Source organism: Mauremys reevesii, linkage group 3 (assembly GCF_016161935.1).
Source record: "Mauremys reevesii isolate NIE-2019 linkage group 3, ASM1616193v1, whole genome shotgun sequence".
NCBI lineage: Eukaryota > Metazoa > Chordata > Testudines > Geoemydidae > Mauremys > Mauremys reevesii.
The window spans coordinates 143,246,336-143,267,499 of NC_052625.1; the positions used below are offsets into that span (position 1 = coordinate 143,246,336).

General features: G+C 39.9%; 1 protein-coding gene across 6 annotated transcripts in view; it reads left to right on the forward strand.

Moving 5' to 3' along the window:
- The window catches only part of RARS2 (arginyl-tRNA synthetase 2, mitochondrial), a 55,125-nt gene that overhangs the window by 10,904 nt on the left and 23,057 nt on the right, over positions 1-21,164 (forward strand). For all 6 annotated transcript variants that reach the window (XR_005597137.1, XM_039532874.1, XM_039532869.1 and 3 more), the window contains 8 exons: positions 339-444; positions 2,069-2,152; positions 4,369-4,466; positions 6,091-6,146; positions 7,808-7,891; positions 13,033-13,109; positions 19,637-19,795; positions 20,847-20,953. Coding sequence is in view for 5 of the 6 variants with exons in the window: in XM_039532874.1 (XP_039388808.1) it covers positions 339-444; positions 2,069-2,152; positions 4,369-4,466; positions 6,091-6,146; positions 7,808-7,891; positions 13,033-13,109; positions 19,637-19,795; positions 20,847-20,953 (771 nt within the window). In the remaining variant the exon portion in view is untranslated. The remainder of the gene's footprint in view (positions 1-338; positions 445-2,068; positions 2,153-4,368; positions 4,467-6,090; positions 6,147-7,807; positions 7,892-13,032; positions 13,110-19,636; positions 19,796-20,846; positions 20,954-21,164) is intronic.

The window sequence follows — 21,164 nt, forward strand, 5'->3', positions numbered from 1 at the left end:
TTCACTGGTCTGTCATTTAATAAGTATTTATACTCCTTTTTAGCAGTTACTGAAATTAACAAGTGGTTATTGGAAAAATATCTGCTAAAAGTTCCATTATTACTCAGATGAAATTGTGATGTGCTCTTGTGGTTCTTCTCAAAGGATATTGGGAACAGGCAAAACATGTTTGATGCTTTTTGCTGTTTGACATGAAGGCTTTGAGTAAATGCCTAAATGGAATTATTCCATACTAAAATGGATTATTAACATTTAGTAAATTTCCCCAGCATTTCAATAGATTTTAGTAACAGCAAACTGTGTTTTACCCAATCTCAATATTTTATGTCTTTCTCTAGGCCAGTTGCTGATTTCCAGCTCTTTGTGGGTTCTGTGATAGAGGACAAGTCTAGTGATCGTTCAAAGCCAGATCTTCAGCTTCAAACTCAGAGGCTAGCAGAGAAGGTACTCTGGCACAATAAGCTTCTTTATTTGATACAATAACAAGCTTATTAGATAAAGGAAATGTAGCAAATTCCTTAGAGAAAATGGTACTCACACACAAACAGCTCCTATTGATTCCAGTGACAGCTGCACCCATTTGAGTGAGTGTAACGTAACAGCAGCCATTTCACCCAATTGAACATGACCTCTTCATGGGAAATTAGAGAAACAGGGTTAGATAAGTGTACTATAAAATGAAGTCACTGTTTGATTTAAAACAAAAATAAGTTGGGAGTAATTAATTGTTCAGTGTGACATTGAGAGGTGATGTCTAAAGTGTATACAGAGTCTATACTATTTAATATTCTCCTTAATGGTTTAGAGGCTATGTCAAATCTGTAAATGATACAAAGCTGATAAGTGTCAAATACTTGGGCAAATAGAATTATAATAACATATGATCTTAATATACTGGAAAAATGGATTACCATGAAAAAATGAGATTCACTAAAGGTGAATGTAAACTAATATGCATAATACCCACATAGAAAGCTGTGTGTAAATACTACAGAAGGATGTTGTTGTGCAAGATTGAATGTGTTGCCCGTGCAGTTTTATGACAAAACAAGTAAATACTAAGAATGAGTTATACTGATAGAGGAGTGTCACATGTAAAAACAACTGAAGTAACAATTGAGTGTTGGCTAGGCCTTACTGGGATACTGTAGTCAGTTTTGACACTAGTCTTCCAACAGACTGGAGGGAGTTCAGAGAAAAGCAGCAAAAACTAGAGGTTTGGCGAGTGAGACTCTGAGGGAAAGTGACAAGATCTGGGAAAGAGATGAGATGATTGAGGGAAGATGTAACAGGTACTGTGGCCAAGGAGTGCTTTGTGTAGCTCATAGATGAAGAGACAAAGGCCTAAAACCTGTTCTGATTTACACTGGTTGCCCGTAGCCTCAGGGGACTATTCTGGTAGCTGGGGATCAGCTGAGAATAAAGGAGTCCACCCAACCTCCTACACTGGTGGCCAACAAAAGGTTGGTGGGAGCCAATATCACTGCTGTACACCACCTAAGAATACCCCTATGCATGGAGAATCCTCCAGTGGCCAGCTAAAATGGTTTTAAGGCAGCTTAAAAGCACACTTAAGTATCTGTATATCTAAGAAGGGTAGAAGGCAAATTACAACTAAACTGGAACAGAGATGGGATTAGAACACCAAGATATACATTCTATAAAATCAGCAGGGTGTCAAAATAAGGGATTAGATAAAAACAGGCACCTCGTCAAGACTATAAATGTACACAAATGGAAAAAGTTTAGAAGCATCAGGGTAATCCACTAGTGGGCCGCGAGACAGGTTGTTTACACGGGCCATCCGTAGGCACGGCTGCCCGCAGCTCCCAGTGGCCGCGGGGTCGACTGCCGCCGCTCCCCCATCGACTCTGCTTCCGCCTCTTGCCGCGTGGAGTATGGTGGAGATGGTTTGGAAATAATGAACGCAAGTCTACCTTTCTATGAGGGGATAGATTTATTAGTGACACACTGTACGTCCCTTCCATCCTAAATGATTCTATCCAATATAATATTGCATGTCTAATGAAGAAAATGATTTATTCACCTGTTTGTATGTGTTTTTTAGCTAAAATGTGATACAGTAGTGAGTGAAATCAGCACTGGTCCAGGAACAGTGAACTTCACAATAAATAGGGAATTATTAGCAAAGGTAAGTGTTTTAATACATGCAAAATATTAATAATGACAAAATTAGCCCCTCTACATAGAAATGAAAAACATCTACTGTAGTCTTAGTGTAGAACTTCACATTCAAAACATTCATTGTTTCTGTTTGAAAACCATATATTCCCTCTCTCTAAGGATTGACGAAACAGCTGTCTTTTATTATGCATGCTGAGAATTTGGAATCAGGTTCACAAAGATCTCTTCTTAAAAATATAAGGAAGTAGTTTCTCTGACACGGCTTGATAATTCTGACTTTTCTTCTTCCCTTGTTCCCTTTAAAGGCTAAATTAGGGTCAGGTCCTAAAGTGTGCAAGTCAAATATTTAATCTTGGTTCTTGTGCTCCAAGACCTTTGCTAGAGGTGGAAAATACTATTTTATAAAGACATCTAGAATTGTAATTTTTGCTCTTTAGATTTTACTGTATTATGGTTTATTACAAAACAGGACTGTCTCTTCTTCAAAGACTGGTGGCTAATTGGAAAAGACAGCTTAAATGTTAAATCAATAACTTGCTGGAGGGTAGTTGGCCACTCACCTTCATCGTTGGTAGTATTATCCCAAAGTAGACTGATTTCTGGGTCCTTGTTTTAAGATCCTTAGGGAGATAGGTGGATGGTTGGTACAGCTAAACTCAAAAGTCTTTTTGTCGGTTGGTTGCTCAGCTAGTTCATAGAGCTAGGTGCACCATATAGTTGTTCTGAAAATCTAAACCAGAGACTGAATAGTGGATTTGACAGGTGGTTGTCTTGGAAAACTGATTGCCTGTCTCCTGGGGAAATGAAAATTCTCATCTATATTGGTGAAGCCCAAGAAGTTGCCTTTTCCAGTAAAGACTTTTGCTGAATACTTTTACGTTGTGGTCATCAATTTGTATGTAATAGAAATTAAGAATAGTCTCATTCAGTCTGCTTCTTAGCTATTAGTGCTATGTGCACTTCTACTGATTAGATCCGTTTTTATTTCCTACCTTATCCTATGAAAAACGTTAACATAGTTACAAATGCCATAAAATTATTATTTAATTTTAAACTGGTTATGTATAATCCACCTTAACAATGTGTGAATTTAGTGTGACTGTTCTATCAACTTTTTATTGGCTCTTCTTTCAGAGCTGATTAATGGGCAGGATTTGGTCAGATTGTCAGTTAAATCAAAAGTTTCCTCTCTTTGGGCCCTGTTTAGCACTCCTTATTCATGTACAATGCCCACAGACTGCTTGACTTCAGTGTGAGCTTTGCCAGACTCAGTGCAGAATTAGGGCATAATCATGGCCCACTCAGGTTATGAGGAAGAGAGGAGGAGTGTGGTAAAGAGACGGAGAAGGAAATGGGGGAAAAAAACATAGATCCAAATCCCTATAAGTAGGGGACAGGAAAATGAGACCATTGGCCTATTGTAATTTTGGTTATCTAATGGGATGGGCCTTGATACTATAGTAATTCTGTAGGTGCCATTATAAGAGCATAAAATATTTCTGTTGAAGAGCAATTCAGTTTCTGTGTTTCTGCATTAGCGGCCTTTACCTGTTTCTGCGGAATCCTCATATTCTTTGTTAAAATCTTCGCTCTTCATGGATATGTCATTTCATATGGTTACGGTACCATATACCCTTCAGCAAGCCCTCCCAGTATCTGTAGCCCAACATGCTAAATTTTTCTGACAAACAAGTATATACAAAAACATATGTTTACTGAGCTAATACAATCCTTTTTTATATATTGAATTAAATAAAAATCTCAATTTTTTAATGTTTTCCAATGTATTTTAGTCACCCCTCATAATTTCAAGGGACAAAGATGCAAAATGGAAGGTGGTGCAAAATGTTGTGGGGTCAGGGGCCCTCTAATCCTAACCTAACCCTACCTCTGAAGTTTCTTCCTTTGCCCTCTAACCTGAGTGACAAATAGTTATATTAGTGGATATCTGGCTTTTTTGGTTTTCTGATTTTCACCAAAATCAGTGGGGCCTAGAAAATTCCCTGAAATTTTGGAGTTTTCAAAAATTGTTGTTACAGACGGACATATCAAAATGCCATGGGGTTGAGTGTGGGGCCAACTCTAACCCTTAGTGGGATTGCTTACATGCGTAAAGGCTGCAGGATTAAGCTCTTAGGCAATTAGTAAAACATTAAAAAAATTCTTTGTTGATTGCTCTTTTTCTGTCAATGAAGTACTTTTCCAAGCCTTTTTGCTTTTTAGACTGTGTTGCAGCAGGTATTTAAAGATGGCTCCGAATATGGAATAAAAAGTGAACTTTTCTCTATGCTTCCCAGAAGAAAGATAGTGGTTGAGTTTAGGTGAGTACATGGGTGAAGTCCTTTTACAAGAATCAATAAAATACCTTATGTTCTTTAATAATCTAGGTGATACTGCTGCATTGTTACATGTATGGTATTTAACTACATTAGTACATGGGTAGCTTATTTGCAAATACAACATAAATCATATTTGGGGCTTTTTTCCCCCTAGAACTGTTAAGTATATCTTCACTATTTAGTGTGATAGTTCAAGCCTTGATTTGACCCTCATTAAGAATGTTCTGATTTGGAGGATGATAGTCTTTTTCGTTTTAATTAATTCTGTTATGAAGAAACTAAAGCTGAATTTTCAGCCTTTAGCCTCCATTTTTTATATTTTAACTGAGCTTCAGTTGTTGTGGGTGCTGTTCTGCACCAACAGTTATTTGCACCTGCAATTTAGATCACTTTGATGCCTACCTCCAAGATTTTCAGGAGCAATCAAGCATTTGGAAGTCTAAATGTCCTAAACTGCAGGCATAAAACTACTGGTGCAAAATTGTGTCTCCAGTTATTTGCTCCTGAAAAAAACAGATACCTGGTTAAGACTCTTTATTTCAGGATATTTGTGCTGTACTCTGGTTTGCTTGCTCACTTGTGCATCTTCCACCAACTGGTTAGGTTGGCATCTGAACAGCAAAGATATTGTCAGGTCAGAAATAAGTAGTTGGCTACTTAAAATTTTGGGCTGGATGTTCAGACCCTGACCTGAGTATTTTTTTCAGGCACAAATAATTGTGAGCACAATTTTGTGTCCACAAAAAATGGACTTCAGTCTGAAAATCTGGCTCAAAATTATAAAAAGACCCATTTGCCTTATCTTCGTTGTGCTGCGACCTGGACAACCTGCCAGCAGAGGGAGCCCAAGAGAACTAGCAAATCAAGGATAGTACAAGTGTCCAGGAGAAGTAAACTTTAAATGCCCAGAGGTTAATTAACCTAAATGATTCTGACTTACAAATGTGGAAGTAAATGAAACCACTTTGGCTTGTTCTCACCTGGGGCGGGGAGTGTGTGTGTGAGGGGATGCTTTGGGTTTGGAAATATATACCAGAGCTCTCAACATGCTCTGGTGGGGTTTGACTGAATTTAATCCCTGCAAATAATAATACTTGATTGCCTTTACTTGGGGTTGGTATTTGAAAAGGAGTATGCCCTGAAGGGCATACATACTGGGTAGGGGTTTGTATGAGAGCCTTGTGATGGAGTCACATTTACTCCTAGGAAGGGAGGTATTGTATAAAAGTAAAGGTCTGTTGTGAAAAATCCATACTTGCATAATTTTTATTGAATGACAGAGCATGGTGTGAGTACTTTATCTACTTAGGATTGTATTTGAAAGTTGTATGCTAATTGGGAAGGCAACACTTGTTTGTTTGTTTTTTTGTTTGTTTGTTTTTTGATGCCTTGCCCTCTGGAGCAAAATTGGGAGCTGGATCCCAGCTCTTAATTAGATCAGCCTGGGAATTTTATTGGAAAGGGTGGCAACTGTGTTTTTCTTTAGCACTTTTCAAGACGTGGGAAGAGTGTAGCAACTGTTTGGATGTTTGTTAGGGGAGACAATGGTCTGGCAGTTCTATGTTTTGTACAGTGAACAAATGTTAACTGTGGGTATTTATTGCAGTTCACCCAATATTGCCAAGAAGTTTCATGTAGGACACTTGCGTTCCACGATAATAGGTAAGTACACATTTAACTACAGCCTAGAAAATCTTCTGTATCTCCTCTATGGAGTTCAATAGAAAATCCTATTTAATTTCATTCCTATAGTGGAAAGGCCATGTCAGGCCAACCTTATGTTTAATAAGAACCTCCTACCAATTAAACAGTGAAGGAAGGGCGTAAACAACAAAAACTCATAGTCTGTTACCTGCAGATTTATTAATGAGCACATTACTTAGTTTTAGTACTGTGAGCATTAAATGAGAAAATCCCAAATTAGAGATTTAAAATGGCATCCGAGAAAGACACTGATAGAAGCCTTTGTTGGTATTTTTTGAGTCCTTATAAGGCTAACTTTCATTTCCGGTTTGTCCGGTTGTCTTAGAAGTTGTCTGACATCAGGTTTGTTTGTAATTCATTAACTACAATATATCAATATTGCTGTCATGGTGATTGTGGGCCCAGTTCTGCCCTCAAATATATGTGCTAAAACTCCCGTTGACTCCTGTACATAACTGAATAGTTGTGTGTTAGTTTGCTGCTCAACACTCCAATGGCACAAAAACTATTAAGTGAAATTTTAGCTTCGTTGTTTTTTCTCTTTCCCCACATCAGTGTATAAAGTACTACTTTACTGACAAGGATAACTGTCTGCACTTCATCTATTGAGTTAATACTGCATCCAACCATTCTGTACCAATATAATTGTTAACTAAGTGATACAAGGTGTCAAAGCTCCTTTTTACACCATCTCCTGTGGGGAGTACCATTCCCCAAAATAATCCTATAGATCACTGTCTACACAAAAGGGATGAAATAAACTGAATAGAATGAATGAATCTAATAGAAAATTATGGTTGGGTGCTGTAACATGGTGTCAGGATAAAGGTTCCAGGAGAGAGAGACAGAGCTCTGCAGCTGAGTCACCTTGATATCAGACCAGATGAGTCCTTTTATACTCCTGCGTCGGAGCTAAAAGGGTTTAAGCCCCTTTAAGGCAGGGGAAACCAGGGGCATGGACACAGAAGTTAAGCAAGGAAAAATCCTAAGAACAGCCCAGCTCAGGAGAAAGATGAGGTTGAGGGTTTTTTTGCATTTTAATTACAGTAATATTAAAAGCAAGCTTCAGGAAGGGGTTAAGACTGGACTCTGTCTTGTGGGTATAATGTGTTAGGAGCTGGGTTGGAGTGCAGCCTGTTTACAGATACTGTGGTGGTTCGAGCACAGCGCTGGAAGTCATGAGTTTTTGGTTCTTTTCTCAGCTTTGCCACTGACACGCTAGGTGAACTTGGGCAATCACGTAACTTCTTTGTGTCTGCCTATCTGAAAAATGGGGTCGGGGACTGATATATTCTACAGAGGTGTTGTGAGGATGCACTGAGGCTTGAAAAGCATTTTGTCACGGTCAGCTGAAGAGCACCATATAAACACAAAATATTATATTTATTTTCTGTATAACAATGAAAGACTATACAGCACCTTCCAAGTGTACAGAACCCCCCACAAGGCCCAAAAGAATTAAAGGTCTGATTCATTTCAGCAAGAAATTTGGTAGAACAGTACATTTTATTGGATTTGTAATGAGGAGGGAATGCAGACTGTATCAAAACAAAACTAGAATGAGAGAACACTTACTGTTTTGAGTAGTAATAATAATAATAATTTTGATTGGTTACCAGGGAACTTTGTAGCAAACCTCAAAGAAGCGCTTGGACATCAAGTAACAAGAATAAATTACCTTGGAGACTGGGGCATGCAGTTTGGTATGTTTATTTTCTCTTTCACAAATAACATTATTTAGGCTTACAATCTCAATTTCTTGCTGCCTCACTGGATTTGACTATAGCAAAGATTAATAATTGGACAGGCTCATGCTGCTAAAACAAGTTATAGGCAATAAGTGTATGGTTACAACTGTTGTGTATATATCCTAATATTGAATTCTTTTGTCATGCCAAACCCTTCATGACTTTGGGAGTTTTGCTTGTGTAAGGACTACAGGAGACTGAACCCACTGTATTCAATTTATTTACCTCACACTTGTAGACATAACCATAGAATAAATTTCTTATTTTGTGAAACTGTAGCGGAATTTGCACATTTGCTCTCCTCTCTTGCATTCTGTTTTGTGCCTTTAACTTATCAAACCCCTTTAGGCCCATGCCTACTAATGTACAGAACTACGCATGGTTGATGATAATTACAAATCCCTGTTTGCCAGAGCTGCTACTAAAATCAAACATCTGAGAAAAGTTCAAATAGCTGCTATTTAAAAAGTGCGTGAAGAAAGGAGACGGTAATATCAATATCAATTTTACCCCCACAATTGTAGAAGCAAGGACTGAAAATTAGACTGCTCTGGAGTCTAAGATGGGCAAATGTTTATTCTTGCACCAATGACTGCCCTAATGTCTCATATCACATGAGCCACCATGACTATAAACATTTGTTTTATATCTTAGGAGAACTGAGATTCATTCCAAGCTTCATAGTGGTAAATAGCATCGTTTTTTAACCTTATCAGTCTGAAAGATATCAAACCTTAACGTCACCATACTTTTGCGTCTCCACTTCCACCCCCTCCAAAAGAGCTATTTGTGGTGGTTTTCTAGAGGTTTTAAAGAGGTATTAGCGTTAACTTTCTTTTACTCTGAGGCTGGGTATACTCACGGTAGCTAATACATTCAGACTTTGAAGACAGATGGGTTTAAAAAAAAATTAGTACCAACAAAATTTTTGTTTAAAAAACTAAAAGCAGACACAACGATTTTTCTAAAATGTGTGGCACAAATAAAATAGTTGTGTGTCATGGTACATTTATGGCATTCGGTTAACACCCAAAATCATACCAATAAACTTCTATGCCCCTGCATATCATTGTGTTCAGTCTCCTCTATGTAGATGATACATATATTAAATGCCAGCCCTGAACAATTCTACTTGCCCACTTGTTTGGGACAAGTATCTTTTTGTTTGGTAGGTTGGTTTGTTTTGGACAGATGAGAAAAATATTAGTGTATTCATAATCCATACGTGGATGGGTGGATATTTTCACATGACAGTTTTGCAAGGCAACTTAATTGAATTTTCTGACACTTTAAAGTCTGGTAACGAATATTTTGCTTTTTGTCATGTTATTGCAACCAAGCCTCTCTAAACTGAGCCCTGTGGAATTTAATGAGGGATACTTGTGTGATGAGTTGCCTTAAAATTAGACTGACTTCATAGTTGCGTGTTTTATTTTATTTTCATCCCTTTGATATGACTTCATCATTTTTTTTCTTAAAGTAGACACGGCAACAATATTTAAATAGCAAAATAAAATCTGGTTAAGGGTGCTTTTCCCTACTGTGCTTATCTGGTCTGTTCTTGAGAAGTAAATAGTTTGATTGCAGAATGGTGCTCCCGGAGAACTTTGAATAACAGGGATTTTATATATTGCTGCATACATCTTGATGTCAGGAAAGGTAGCTGGAGAGCATATTGTGTACATGGGAACCTTCAATCTAAAGTATAGCTGGTAGGTCATATTTTTGAGCTACTAGTTTTAACTGTCCCCTTTAAAACAGATGTTCTCTTATATTGCCCTATTCAGTTCCAATATTTAACAGCTTTTATAAAGGATGTGACCATGGTTCACAAAATTATAGCTCAAGAATTTTATTATAATGGTACTTCCCAGAAGCACCACTATAGTTAATGAGCTGTGAGCATTTCTATTATAACCACCATTTACAAGGAGTTTATAACTTAGCCTTCTAAAGAGTATCCAGCTGAAACTTGGCAGACAAGTTCCCAGCCGAGAGGCAGTTTTTAAAATATAGAACTGAATTTAAATGGGATTAGCCCTTTTTAAATTTCTTTTCCAGGATATTATCTTGCTTCCCTTATTAAACTCCTCCTAGGACCTCTATTGCAATCTCCGTGCTTCCAACAGGAACTGGACAAGACTCTTTTGAAGTACAGTAACTCCTCATTTAACATTGTCCCACTTAACGTTGGTTCAGTGTTACATCCCTGCTCATTTAGGGAACATGCTCGTTTAAAGTTGTGCAGTGCTCCCTTATAACATCATTTGGCTGCCTGCTTGTAAGATTCTGTGGAAGAGTAGCGACTTTACAAGGGAGCATTGCACAAGTTCCGCTTCTCCGCCTCCTCTTCCTCCCTCCCAGCGGAGGGAGGAGCAGGGAAGCACTGTGTCTCCACTCCTCCCCCTCCCTCCCAGAAAGTCCTAAGAGCCACTAAACAGCTGTTTGGTGGCAGGGAAGCCCTGGGAGGGAGGGGCAGGAGTGCGGAAGCACTGCATCTCTGCTCCTGCCCCTCCCTCCCAGAAAGTCCTAAGCGCCGCCAAACAGCCGTTTAGCAGTGCTTAGGATTTTCTGGGAGGGTGGTGGAGGACTGGAGACGCGGGGCTTCTCCGCTGCTTCCCCCTCCCTCACAGCACTTAGCGCTTAGGCCTTTCTGGGAGGGAGGGGCAGGAGTGGAGAAGTGCTGCATCTCTGCTCCTCCCCCTCCCTCCCAGAAAGTCCGAAGTGCGCCAAACAGCTGTTGCGGGGAGGGAATGTAGCGTGCTCCGGAGAGGAGGTGGGAAGAGGTGGGCCTGGAGTGGAGCGAGGACAGGAAGAGGCGGGCCTGGAGCATTCCCGGCAAAGTCCGAGCCTGTTCTTCTCCAGGGAAGCGGCTGCTGCTGCTACAAAGGTGTTTCCTAGCGTCCTTGCCTGCAGCGGGCTGTGCCTGTGTGGGGTAAGCCAGGGGGACTTCCCAACCACAGTACAGTACAGTACTGTACAGTATATAATGCCTTTTGTCTGCCCCAAAAACATTTCCTTGGAACCTAACCCCCCGCATTTACATTAAATCTTATGGCAAAACTGGATTCGCTTAACATCGTTTCACTTAAAGTTGCATTTTTCAGGAACATAACTACAACGTTAAGTGAGGAGTTACTGTACTTCCTTTATCAGCTGGAGAGGTTATTCCAAAGTGGTACACACTCTCCCTCTTCAGGGTTCCGTGTACCATCTCCCCAGCAGTCCGAGTCCTTGACAGCTCAGAGGGAACATGGATTTAAAATCAACCTCAGCTCTCCTGAATGGCTGCAGAGGCACCTGGACGAGTTCTTTTGATTTAAAGATGAGGAAAGGACTTGCATTTCTCAGCCTTTGAGGCTATCTTTGGGCAGTTCTGAAGCCTCTCAGGTGATCTAGTTCAAACAGGAATTAATTCAGCGAAGTCCTATGGCCTGTGTTTATACAGGAGGTCAGACTAGATGATCACAGTGGTTCTGTCTAGCCTTATAATCTATGAATGTTTGGGCAATTCTAAAACCAAACCAAATACATTTAAAGAAATAATCAAGTCGTGCATCTTCATGCGTTTGATTCACGCTAGGGTCTGTGGTGACTACACACAACAGAGAGACTAGCTGAGAGTCTCAGGTAGCAGAAGGTGCTCATGGAAGGAGGGTTGTGGCAGTGCAACATGCCTGCAGCCTCTTAGTCTCTCAAGACCACTATTAAAGTGGTTGGTATTGGTGAGGGAGGGAGCCAGCATGACCGGGATATGCTGTCACAAGGCATCCTGTGGAACCCTAGATGTAGTTTAAAGCCCGCTTTCCACAGTGGAACTGTCGGAGTGGTGGTAGGGAAAACACCTCAAGTGAATCCCCTTTTGGGTTCTGCCACCCCAGCTACATGTGCTGCAATATGTGGGCACCCTAAGTAGTTCTGTTTTCTTGCTTTTATTGGGTTCAGGCAGACCCTTCATGTCAATAGGTAGAAATTGTTACATTGAAATGCTAATGTATGGGGTTTAAAAAAATCATAATAAGACTGCTTTTTTTTTTTGCAATATTGTAAGGCTTGTGGTTATAATTAACTGGGGCTTGAAAAATCCGTTCTCTTACTCACCACTTGTGGAAAAATAGGAAGCTTTCTCTAGAGAGTGGGGGGACAAATGCCATCAGCTTCTGCAGAATAGAAGAATGCTTAAAAAAAAAATGAAGGACACAGTTCACTGATGCTATGACTGCTTTGCAGCACTAAACCTGACTGAACTGGCTGATTCAGATGGGTTTGCAGCAGTTTTGTGTCACTAGAATAGCCGCTGTAGCAAACTATTGACCTTGGCCCTAAGTTTTTTGCCCTTATGGCTCCAGAGGAAACTTTTCAAACAAGAAGTGAGCATTGTCCTCATTCTGTAGACAGGAAGCCCCAGTGTTTGTGCTGTGGCTCATATTTTTCCTAAGCTGCAGCAGAGTGAAAGCTGACCAGAGTCTAATGGACTTTCACTGTTGGGAATGCTGAAGAAACTGATAGTTTGGTCAATTTCACTCTGCTCCCCCTTGGCAACAGGAGAGGTGGGGCATGGGAGCTATTCACTGGGAAGGAAGACCCAAAACAAAAGTGTGAATAGAGTAGTGGAGATCAGACTCTTGCAGTGGTCCAGAGGCTGGTTGAGGAGTAGTCATGGCAGCCAGATGACTTTGGTGTGAGGAATAGGGAAGCACCTTCTTTCCAGCAGACATAGGGGATTGGTGTGTGGGCTTCAGATTTCAGACAGCTTCTAGCTAAATGCTGATGTGAAAGATGGATCCCTGAAGCAGGTTCCAGGGTTAGGAATTCCAGCAGCTGTGGTGTTGGGAGGAACTTCTTGTTAGAAGGATCACCCCTGTCTTTTATACCAGTCTTTGCCTATTATGGTTTTTCAAGCACTAGAATAATCAATTTCTTTTCTATGTCTGTTGTGGCAGACACAATTATGTTTTAAAATATTTTGGCATGTTTTCCTTTCATTACTTATAACGCTAAGATACAGATTTGGTTGTACAAAGCTTTTAATCAAGATATAATACATACTGGTCTGTTTTCTAATGTCCCATTTTATTAATTATTATTTATTCTAGGTTTACTGGGAGCTGGTTTCCAACAGTTTGGCAATGAAGAAGAGCTACAATCCAATCCTTTACAACACCTCTTTGAGGTAAGTTGATTCAAAAGTTTTCAAATAATATTAGCAATATTCTTTCAACATAGTTATTAGCTCTTATATGTATGAAAGCATATGTCTTCAAAACAAAAAGCGTTAAAACATTTGTTACTTAAGCTATATTATGCTCCACTGACCAAAAAAAAAAAGCAGCATTTATAGTGCTAAGATACCTTCTATTGTTCTTAAGAACATGAGAACTGCGATACTGGGTCAGACCAATGGTCTGGCTAGCCCTGTATCTTGTCTCTGAGACCAGCCAGTACCAGAGTTCTGGGGAAGTGTACAGAGAGGACAGTTGGAGTGATCTACCCCTGTCTTCCCCTCTTGGCTTCTGACAGTCAGAGGTTTAGAATCACCTCAAGCATGGGGTTGTATTCCCTGATCATCTTGGCTAATTGCCAGTGAACCTATCTCATTCTTTTTGGAACCCAGTTATACTTCTGGCCATCACAACATCCCCTGGCAATGAATTCCACGGGTTAGTTGTGTGTTGTGTAAAAAGTACTTCCTTTTGTTTGTATTAAACCTGCTTCTTCTTAATTTCATTGGATGCCCCTTGGTTTGTGTATTACGGGAAAGGGTAACTAACACTTCTTTAGTCACTTTTTCCACACCATTCATGATTTTATAGATCCCTGTCATATTCCAGATCATTAATGAATATGTTAAAAAGCACAGATCCCAGTACAGCTCCTTGGAGGTCCCCACTGTTTACTTTTCTCCATTGTGAAAATTGACCTTTTTATCTGTGTCTGATCATTTTGTTCTTTACTGTAGTTTCTATCAGTTTTGCCAGAACTGATGTTAGACTTATTGGCCTGTAATTGCTGGGATTGCCTCTGGAGCCCTTCCTCAAAATCGGTGTTACATTGGCTACCTTCCAGTCATCTGGTACAGCAGCTTGTTTTAGCAATAGGTTACATACTACAGTTAGTAGTTCTGCAATTTCATATTTGAGTTCCTTCAGAACTCTTGTGTGAATACTATCTGCTCCTGGTGACCTAGTACTGTTTCATTTATCAGTTTGTTCTAACACCTCATCTGTTGATCAGTCAATTTGGGACAATACTTTAGATTTGTCACCCAAAAAAGAGCTCTGATATACGTATCTCCCCAACATCCTCTGCAGTGAAGATCAATGCATTTTGCTTCTGTACAATGGCCTTGTCTTCCTTGAGTGCTCCTTCGGCACCTTGGTTGTCTAGTGGTGACACTGCCTGTTTGGCAGGCTTTCTGCTTCTGATGTACTTAAAAAGACATTTACTGTTAGAATGGTGTGTCTAGCAAGTTGCTTCTTGTCAGGAGATGCCTGTGTGCCCAGGCCAGCATTATCGCCTAGTGGCGAGTGTTCATGACCACTTTGCCTAGTGGCTACAGTTCATGGACGTGTCTCCCAGTGTGGAGAGTCAAGGGCCGCTATGCCTTGCGGCTATAGTCCACAGTAGTGTTGCCCAATGGCGAGAGTCAAGGGCTGCTCTGCCTAGCAACCATAGTCTATGTAGCGTCATCCAATGGCAAGAGTTAAGAGCCACTCTGCCTAGCAGCTATAGTCCCAACAAGGAGGTAGGATAACACAGGCCCACCCTATGTTCTGACCCAGGGCCCTTCAGAGCAGTTAGGTCATCTATGTGGCGTAGGGTCTGGTACCTTACTTGTACTCCCTGGGTCACTTCCTACCCCTGTACCTCTAGTGGTGCCACGGTTCCCTCCTGGCTTCCTCCCAGGATCGTCTCCAGAGCCCTGGATGACAGTGAGTTGGCACCCTCTGCTCCCACGGTCAATAGTCTTCCATCAGCTTGTCTAGGAGGCTTGGCCCCGGTGACTTCTTGGCAGGAAGCTGCTGCACCCAACTGCTTTCCTCCTCAGTCAGCCTAGCCTGAGCTGAGCTGCTCCCTTTTGAATGCTCCTTACACTGGGAGCATGCCCGGCAGAGGTGAGGGGTGTGGCTTCCTGCTTCCGGAGCAGCTCCTTAACCCTCATCTCACTAGTGTGGGGGTTGATACACCTCATCACACTTCTCAAATTCTTTGTTGGCCTGCCTTATTATACTTTTTGGCTCTGACAGCTTCCATTACTCTGCTATTTAGCTGTGGTGGCTTTCTTTCTTTCTTTCTGGTCCTCTGATTGATTGATTGTCTTTTCTGATTTGAAGTATACATTTATTCTAAGCCTCTATTATGGAGTTTTTAAATCATCCCCATGCTGCTTGCAGGCATTTAACCATTGTGACAGTATCTTTAAATTTCCATCTAACAAGTGTCCTCATTTTTGTGTACTTCTCCTTTTTAAAGTTAAATGTTACAGTGGTGGGATGTTTTGGTTTTATCCCCCATACAAAGATGCTAAATTTAATTACAGTATGGTTGCTATTACCAAGTGATTTAGTTATAGTTACCTCTCAAACCAGATCCTGTGCTCCTCTTAGGACTAGGTCGGGAATTGCCTCTCCCTTTGCAGATTCCAGGACTAGCTGTTCCAAGAAGCAGTCATTTGTGGTGTCTAGAAATTTTATCTCCGCATCATGCCCTGAGATGACAATTACCCAGTCAATTTGAGGATAGTTGAAATCACCCATTATTATTGCACTTTCTGCTTTTGTGGCCTCTCTAACCTCCCTTAGCATTTCAGTCACAGTCACCATCCTGGTCAGGTGGTTGGTTGGTATTTTCCTACTATACTATACTCTTATTATTCAAGCATGCAATTTCTCTGCATAGAGATTCTATGGTACAGTTTGTTTCAAGTAAGATTTTTACCTTATTTGGCTCCATGCTTTCTTGTAACGTATAATGCCACACACCCACTAGCATGGCCTACTCTGTCATTCCTATATATTTTGTAGCCTGGTATTACCATGTCCCACTGAGTATCTTCATTCCACCAAGTTTCGCTGATGCCTGTTGTATTAATATCCTCATTTAATGCCAGGCATGCTACTTCACCCATCTTAAACTGCTAAATATTCTTTTTATTATTTAATTCACACTAGAAAACATGTAAAGAGGACAATGTTTGTTTTAATTACACCTTAAGCAGCAACTTTGGGAAGAGGATCTTAAACAAGATCTTTAATCTGAATTCAGTCTACCATGGATGTGTGGTGAGAAGTGATTGTCACCATGCGCAGTTTCAAAATGCTCTCCTGGCTGTGCAAAATGGGCTTATCTTTCTTTACGATTGTAAAAGTGAGCCGGATTCAGTACATCTCCTAGGCGGCTTCCATCAGCAGGGATTCTATTGCGCCCTTGTTGATGAAGGTTAATGCTGTCCTCTCCTGGGCAAATGGCCTTCCTGGGACACAGGGAGAAAGCTGGTACAGCAGTTTGTGTTTCCCTGCCCCAGAAGAGTGAATCTGACCCCCTCACTGCAAAATGGGCTCTTCAGACACGTGAGGACAGATTATTTGGATCAAACAAATCTCCTTGCTGGTTCAGAGCAGAGTGTATTGCAGGATTCTGACTCAGTCCATCCAAACGTGTTTCACATGCAAACTAGTTATTCATTTGATCCTTCTCTCCACCAGTTTATATAGAGAACATTACTATTGATTGCATTGTATGCCGTGAGCAGAGAGCTTCACTGAGCCTTTGTAATATGAATACATGGTCTGCTGGCTGATTGCATGCATCAGCTATCAGAAATGGCCAAGTAAAGATTTAAGGCACTTAGCAGAACAATTCCAATCATTATGGAGATGGTTAGGCACAAATTTTGAATTGTAAAAAGTCCCGTGCCCCACTCTTTAAAGGTAAATATACCAAATGTATAGTGCTATTCAACAACGATTCATACATTCTGATATGGAGTTGTATGTATCATAGAGAATCCATAATCTAATAAAAAGCTGAACTGCGCTTCCATCTGTATTGGGCTGAAGATGGCAGCTGCTGCTAAAAGCTGACATTCTAGTAGACCAACCAGACATTATGTCATGGGATGATGATTTCAAGGAAATCTAGTTATTGGCTCAGACATAAGGTGTGTTTGAGTATTTCACTGCATTCCACCCAACTGTGTATTATGTGCACAGAAATATGTACTGTTTATACAATAGCATAATGGTTCTGGCTTCCAAGCCATTCACCTCCTTTGACTTTTAACAATCCATATATATTTTCTCTTTCCCCTTGGGCTCCCTCAGTACAATTGATAAATAGTTTTAAGTACATGAGATAGGAGTTGAAGTACTAACTTCAAGGTCCAGCCATTAGCAGACAACCTAGCCTAGAACATAATTCTTGCACAACCTTTACTATTTACTTTGAATTTCTCTCAATCAACAGAAATGGTGGCACTTTTTCTTTCTTTGCAAGTTTCCAAATAATTTGGTACACCTCTACCCCGATATAACGCGACCCAATATAACACGAATTCAGATATAATGCGGTAAAGCAGCGCTCCGGGAGAGCGGGGCTGCACACTCCAGCGGATCAAATCAAGTTCAGTATAATGCGGTTTCACCTATAACGCGGTAAGATTTTTTGGCTCCCGAGGACAGCGTTATATTGAGGTAGAGGTGTATGTGGTTTGTACTGATACCCTGTAGGATTTGCACACTAGACAATGAGATTTCTTATATACAGTTGAGTTTTATTATTCAAAATTAGGCTATTGGAATCTGGTACAAGAGAGGCATTGCAACATTAAGATATCTTTCCTTGATTTGATTAATGAATTAAATACCTAGCCTTATGGTGAGATGGCCCCAAATCACCTTCATTATTCACAGAGAGAAATATTCAGTGCAGGTGTGGTGATTTCTAATGAAGCAGATTTTTTATTAAAACAAGATACAATTTCTCAAATACCCACAATCTTTGACTGCTATACTGTTTAACTGTGCCTCTGATTTATATCTGCAATTGATGCAGATTTGTATTGTACTGTATTGTGGTGCCTTTCTGATATGTATTGAAACGCTATATATGATACATTGGACTGGTCTTCCCTGCTGTTATTTAAAAGGAAAAAATACATTGGGAAGATTTTTGTGTAATTAAGCGTATAAATGAGAATCCCTTCTAGTCATATGCCTGGTCTGCACTGGCAGAGGGGCGGGATCGATCTACGATATACAACTTCAGCTATGAGAATAGCATAGCTGAAGTCTATGTATCTTAGATTGACTTAGAATCACTTACTTCGCGGCCTCGTAGCGCAGGATCGACGGCCACTGCTCCCCCGTCGACTTTGCTTCCGCCTCTTGCCAAACTGGAGTTCAGCAGTTGACAGGAGAGCGATCGGGGATCGATTTATCGCGTCTACACTACACGCGATAAATTGATCCCCGAAACATCCATCGCTACCCGCCAATGCGGTGGGTAGTGTAGACGTACCCATAGTTGCACCTTAAATTCTGGTTAGGAGTCAGATGTGGTTAGCCATTCACAGCTGCAGTTATTGTTTGCTCTATAAAATCATCAGCAAGGAGGGAAAAACTGAATGTGTTCAGTTACTATCCTTCCATAGAAAGGGTTAAACCTTCTCTGAGCTTAAATTCCATTGTCTGTGGCTAGGTTGTGGAAACCTTAATCTGCTCTCAAATTTGAGACTTGTTGGTAATACTGTCTGGTTAATTCAGTATCTCTGAAATTCAAGACACATAAAGGGAAGGGGAAAAGTTCAAGAATGTTTAGTTGATGAGAGCATTTTTACAGGCTGAGACTACTACAGCAAGATATTTTGGCTAAACTCATGGAATTGTTCAAACAGGACTCTTGTAAATTGGAGTGTTAATGTCTCACTAATGTTGCCATAATTCAATGGCCTAACAGGGTTAATTTATAAAACCTGTCAAAGTGGGACAGTATTCCATCAGTGCTGACCTCTGTGGGTCAAAATATAAAATTAACAGTCATGGTAAATTTATTTTTAAACAGCATTTTTATAATTTTTGCTTTCAGAACTTTGCCTCTCATTTTCTAAATGCTAAATGCAAAACATAAATAAAAATCACTCTGAACTGAATCAACTTCTGGCCTTTAACAACTAAAGGAATACAGTATCCAACCAGGGAAGCCAATGTCTATATACGCTAGCAGTGTTGAATGCAACACACACTTCTAGCAAATTGACATATGGGCTCCCTCAGTTAAACAGCATGCCAACCTTTTCCTTTGGGGTTTAATTGACGTGTGCCAATGATGTGATCAACAACCTGAAATGCATCCTGGTTTAAGACTCTATCATTGATTTCTTTACATACAAATGAATTCTTCCATATTCTGTTGCTTTGGGTGTTTCAAGATTGGGATAGTAAAAGAAGCAGCATCCAAAGTAACAGCAATAGAAGTAGCAGTTGTGAGATTACAATCTGGATTTTTTGAAAAAACTAATAGTTCCCACAGTTGAGTCTAAACTGTGCAGTCAAGCCAATATTCCAGCCCTTAAAAATAAACTGTGTTTTCCTAGTCTGTCTTCTGTGCTATTCTTGTGGACCTTCCTGTGTTTTCCACTTTTATTTTCCTTTGAAGGGAAGATTATATTTATTGTACATTTTCCATGCCATTGTATTTTAGATATATGTACAGGTTAACAAAGCAGCAGAAGAAGATGAAAACATAAAGAAGCTGGCACAGGATTTCTTTAGAAAATTGGAGGCACGTGATCAGCAGACACTGTCAATGTGGCAACAATTTAGAGACTTCAGTATTGAAGAGTATGTCCGGATTTACAAGGTGCCAAACTGTTGTCTCTATGCAGTCCTAGGATAGTCTCCTTTCGTCCACTGTTCCATGACACCAATCGTTGACATCTGCATAGCACTTTTTCATCCCTGAAACTCCCTCAGCACATCACAAACTAAATACATACTCTGCTGAAATTCAGTCGCCCTTGGAGTGGAAGGAGCCATCAGGAACTCAACCATTTCACCTTTTTACAGTATGCTTTATAAGAGTAGGGAAAGGGAAAAACTTTCCAAATATGCTGAGGCAAACACCTTTCTCTTACCAAAAGTGCCGTGGTTTATTTAATATCCAGGCAGAGCATAGTAAATCTTAGTTGTGAAGATCTTAGACAAATTTGTTTTGTGAAATCCATATAACTAGACATTTGACTTTCCTTTCTCATATTCACACAATCCAAGAGAAGAGTGCTGAGTGACAAAGCAGATTTATGCCTATGTAGTACATCTTTAATAAATTCCAACCCACTAAATTAAAAGGTTCCATGTCATAAATGTAATTGGTAAATAGCTTGTTTTAGCTTAGATTAATCTAACTTTTTTATACAGAACAGCAAACATTGCAGATTCAGTTGATCATGAGAAATTACAATAACTGGAAGTTACAGTAATCAGTACAAAAGCTGTCTGCAGATAGAGTGCAGTTAAAGTGAAGTCCTCTCTCACACACTGACACTTAATTAAAACTAGTTTCCATTCTTTTGTGGGAAAAACTTGTATTTTATTTTCATTTATAATAAATATTTATGAAAGAACCTATCCCAGGCTCTAGACAAATGCCTTTGCTGTGAATTAAAATAAAATAGCAGCTGCTCCTCACCCAAAGACAAAATGTAATGAACCAGAGATTAAATTAAAACCCAACATCCCTTCCTTTTGACAACAAATACTAGCTGTTCATGACTAAAATCCATCGTCACTCTCCCCATCTAGATGGCCTACAACACAGACCCATCATCTGACTTCTAGCAAATTTAAAGACTTGAAGAAAGTGTAAGTCTCACCCTAACAGTGTTTTCCTTTCTGTTCCTGTAAACTTTCAGCGTCTAGGAGTGCATTTTGATGAATATTCTGGAGAATCATTTTATCAAGAGAAGTCCCAGGAAGTTCTAAAGATGTTGGAAACTAAAGGACTCCTTCAGAAAACAATGTATGAAAGGTTATTTTGTTTTCATTATAACAGTTGTGATTTTTTTAACTCTTTGCTATTGTCATATTTCAAATATAAAAGGTGTGGTGGATAGACAGATAGATAGATAAAAATATGCTGCTCAGTAGTTGTGGGATTTTTCCTTTACACGAGTACTTTCAGTATAATATCATGTGGAAGATGTAGAAGCAGTGGAGTTGCAGCTAAAACT